General features: G+C 53.9%; 1 protein-coding gene across 3 annotated transcripts in view; it reads left to right on the top strand.

Moving 5' to 3' along the window:
- Nucleotides 1-185: 185 nt before the first annotated feature.
- Nucleotides 186-2,879, top strand: part of AK2 (adenylate kinase 2) — a 6,761-nt gene continuing 4,067 nt past the window's right edge. Inside the window, exons 1-3 of one of the 3 annotated variants that reach the window (XM_010168232.1) lie at nucleotides 186-308; nucleotides 2,193-2,303; nucleotides 2,413-2,507. In XM_010168232.1, the coding sequence (XP_010166534.1) occupies nucleotides 234-308; nucleotides 2,193-2,303; nucleotides 2,413-2,507 (281 nt within the window). In that variant the 5' untranslated portion in view covers nucleotides 186-233. The remainder of the gene's footprint in view (nucleotides 309-2,192; nucleotides 2,304-2,412; nucleotides 2,508-2,879) is intronic. The other 2 variants (XM_029085017.1, XM_029085018.1) reach the window with 2 other exon arrangements.

A 2,879-nucleotide genomic window follows, 5' to 3' on the forward strand; every position in this document is an offset into this window, starting at 1 on the left:
CGCGGGGACCCGGTGCCCTCGCTGGGTTCCCGGAACAACTCAGGTCCGTGTGCCGGGCCCTGCCACGTGTTGGCCGGTTACAGAGCATCCCGCGAGTGGGGACGAGGCCCCACCGGAGCTGGGGGCTCAAACCCCGGCTGGAACCCTCACGCTGAGCTCACCCCGTCTGTCCTCTCCCGCAGGCTCCGAAGTTGGCTGAGACCTACTGCGTGTGCCACCTGGCAACTGGGGACATGCTGCGGGCCATGGTGGCCTCGGGGTCCGAGCTGGGCAAGCGGCTCAAAGAGACGATGGATTCGGGGAAGCTGGTGGGTACCGAGGAGATGGGTGGGGAGGAGAGATGGTCTGGGAGCACCTGGAATGAGAGCGGTCAAAATTCATCTCTTTAATTAGAAGCCTCAGTAACAAAATGCAATTAGTGGAGGAAGAGCAGATTGTAGGGTGAGGGCAGGGGTGGGGCTTCTCCTGCTCATTATCCCGCAGGAGAAACATCCCATAAAAACATGGTTGCTCCTTAAAATTGCTCCTTGCTCACCAGCAGCCTCGGTGTCCCTGGGCTGGTTCTCTCCACCGCGGTGCTTTCATCTTCACAGGTTTGTCTGGGTTGTGGCTCCTCAACGCTGCTGGGAGGGGAAGGTTTATCCTGGGAGCTGCTATAGGATGTTACAGTCGTTCTCTGCAGCTCCTGTGTCTCTTCCTGTGATGCCTGGACCTCTATGGGGTGGAAGAGTTTGATCAGAGGGTTCATCTACATCCCAGCTCTTGCATAAATGTCATTTGCCCTGTAACCATAAGGTGAAAATAGATGTAGGGGTCTTGCTGCTGTAGTTACACGGCGTGTTCTGCGTGTGAAAGAGACACTCTGGATCCCCACGAGACAAGAGTTGGGGTCTCCAACACATCCCTTTTCTGAGGATCTAACTATCTTGCCAAAAATGACTGAAATATCTTGGGGAAACTTGAAGAACAGTAAATTGCAGCAACTTGCCCCAAAGCTAAGCCGTGTGGGGCAGACCTTGGGCATCGCTGCTGGCTGTCACGGGCTCCTAACACCCCACGGAGACTCTGCAGGCCCCGGCGTGGGGAGAGCGACGTGGCTTATCTCCAGCTTTCTCTCAAAGCTTGTATTGCAACACTGAGCCTGCAATACCCCAGCTGGTTATGAAAGATAGGGACATTATCTGGCCAGGCTGGTGGTATCTGCCCCGCGTGTGTGGCAGCCAGGACTGGGCTGCTCCGCAGGCACGTCCCAGCAGCGCGCTCCGGCTGGGAGATAACTCAGCTGGGAGCACAGCAGCGTTTGGGATGGGTTTTTATGCTTGATTATGAAGCAGGACCCCCCCTTCTCTGAAAGGGATAATCAGGAAAGCACAGAAGTGACTTGTTGTTTCACCCAAACTCCCTCCTGCCCGTACTCTTCCCGCTCCAGGGCTCCTGTTTACATGAGCTGGGACAGTCTGGTCCCCAATCCTGCTGGGTTCCAGCTGTGTCTGCTGGAGAAAACAGCGCTGCTGAGGAGAGCTGCTCTCAAATAAACAGCTATTGTTGGGGCTGCAGCATCTGTTAGTGCTTTCCAAATGCTGCAGTGTGGAAAAGGCACTAATCCCAGCAGTATGCCGAGGGTGTGATAGGGGGAAAAAATATCCAACAAGGCCAGAGCTTGAAAGCAACTTTATCATTTACCTTCACACGAGGTTTATGAGAGTCAATGAGCAACTCACCTGCTTTGCCCTTCCTGGCCAGGCCTGCCTACTGAGGGAGATGTGTGGGTGAAGGTACAAAGTAACAGGAAATAAAGGTTCTGTTGATATTTTGTATTGTGAATTTATAATTAAAAATCTAAGGAGTTTGTTTGTCTTCAGGCTGATGGTCTCCCTTGAAATACAGCACCCATTGTAACAGTGAGGTTACAGTACTGGTCTCATTCCCTGCACAGGCTGGAGTGTCCCTGGTGTGAAATGTCTCATTAGCCACGTCTTGGTGTTGACACCCATGGCAGGGAGTGCTTCCTTGACGTGGGCAGGTCTGAACACGCAGCTTTCACCCTGTTCCAGCACTGCCCTGTGCTGTGGGTGCTGCCTGTGGGACCAGGAAAGGCTGTAAAGAGGCTCTGATGCAGCTGGGTGCTGGTGTGGGTGCAGCGTGTGTAAAATCGGGGTGTCCTTCCTGACTGTGTGCCCATCTTTCCACAGGTGAGTGATGAGATGGTGGTGGAGCTGATTGAGAACAACCTCGACTCCCCTCCCTGCAAGAACGGCTTCCTCCTGGACGGCTTCCCACGCACAGTGAAGCAGGCTGAAATGGTACGTGAGCTCCTGTTTGGGGACTGCTCTGACATCTCCTTCCCTGGAGTCAGGGGTCCCTTGGCTGAGCCTCTGCCCCTCTGAGGTGGGTGGGTGTTTTCTCTTGCAGCTGGATGAGCTCCTGGAGAAGAGGAGAGAGAAGCTGGACTCTGTCATTGAGTTCAGCATCCCCGACTCCTTGCTCATCCGGAGAATCACTGGACGGTAATTCTTCTCTCCTAAACACTCAGTGCATGGGGTGGGGTTCCCTAGTTTAGGGGAGAACATCCTGATTTTTGGATCCTTGAGTTGTTCTCGCAGTGTTCAGGGCTAGCTGTGATGCTGTTCTGCATGAGATTCCTGCTCTCTTTGAGCCTTCCTGCCCTGATCCCTTACCTGCTCTCCCCATGCCTGGGCCAGCCTTGACCAGAGCCCTTCGTTGCCCTATAACTGGAGTTGCTGATATGAATCAACATTCTTGGTGACCCAGCTCAAACTTTAAGCCCAGTATCTGCCAGATAATGTCTTTGTCTCTTTGTTTCTCTGGAGCTGCTGCTGCTCCTTTACCTGGGATGTTGCACCCATGTTTGGGCACTG

The sequence above is a fragment of the Antrostomus carolinensis genome, unplaced genomic scaffold (genome assembly GCF_000700745.2).
Source record: "Antrostomus carolinensis isolate BGI_N321 unplaced genomic scaffold, ASM70074v2 scaffold32175, whole genome shotgun sequence".
NCBI classification, from domain to species: Eukaryota; Metazoa; Chordata; class Aves; order Caprimulgiformes; family Caprimulgidae; genus Antrostomus; species Antrostomus carolinensis.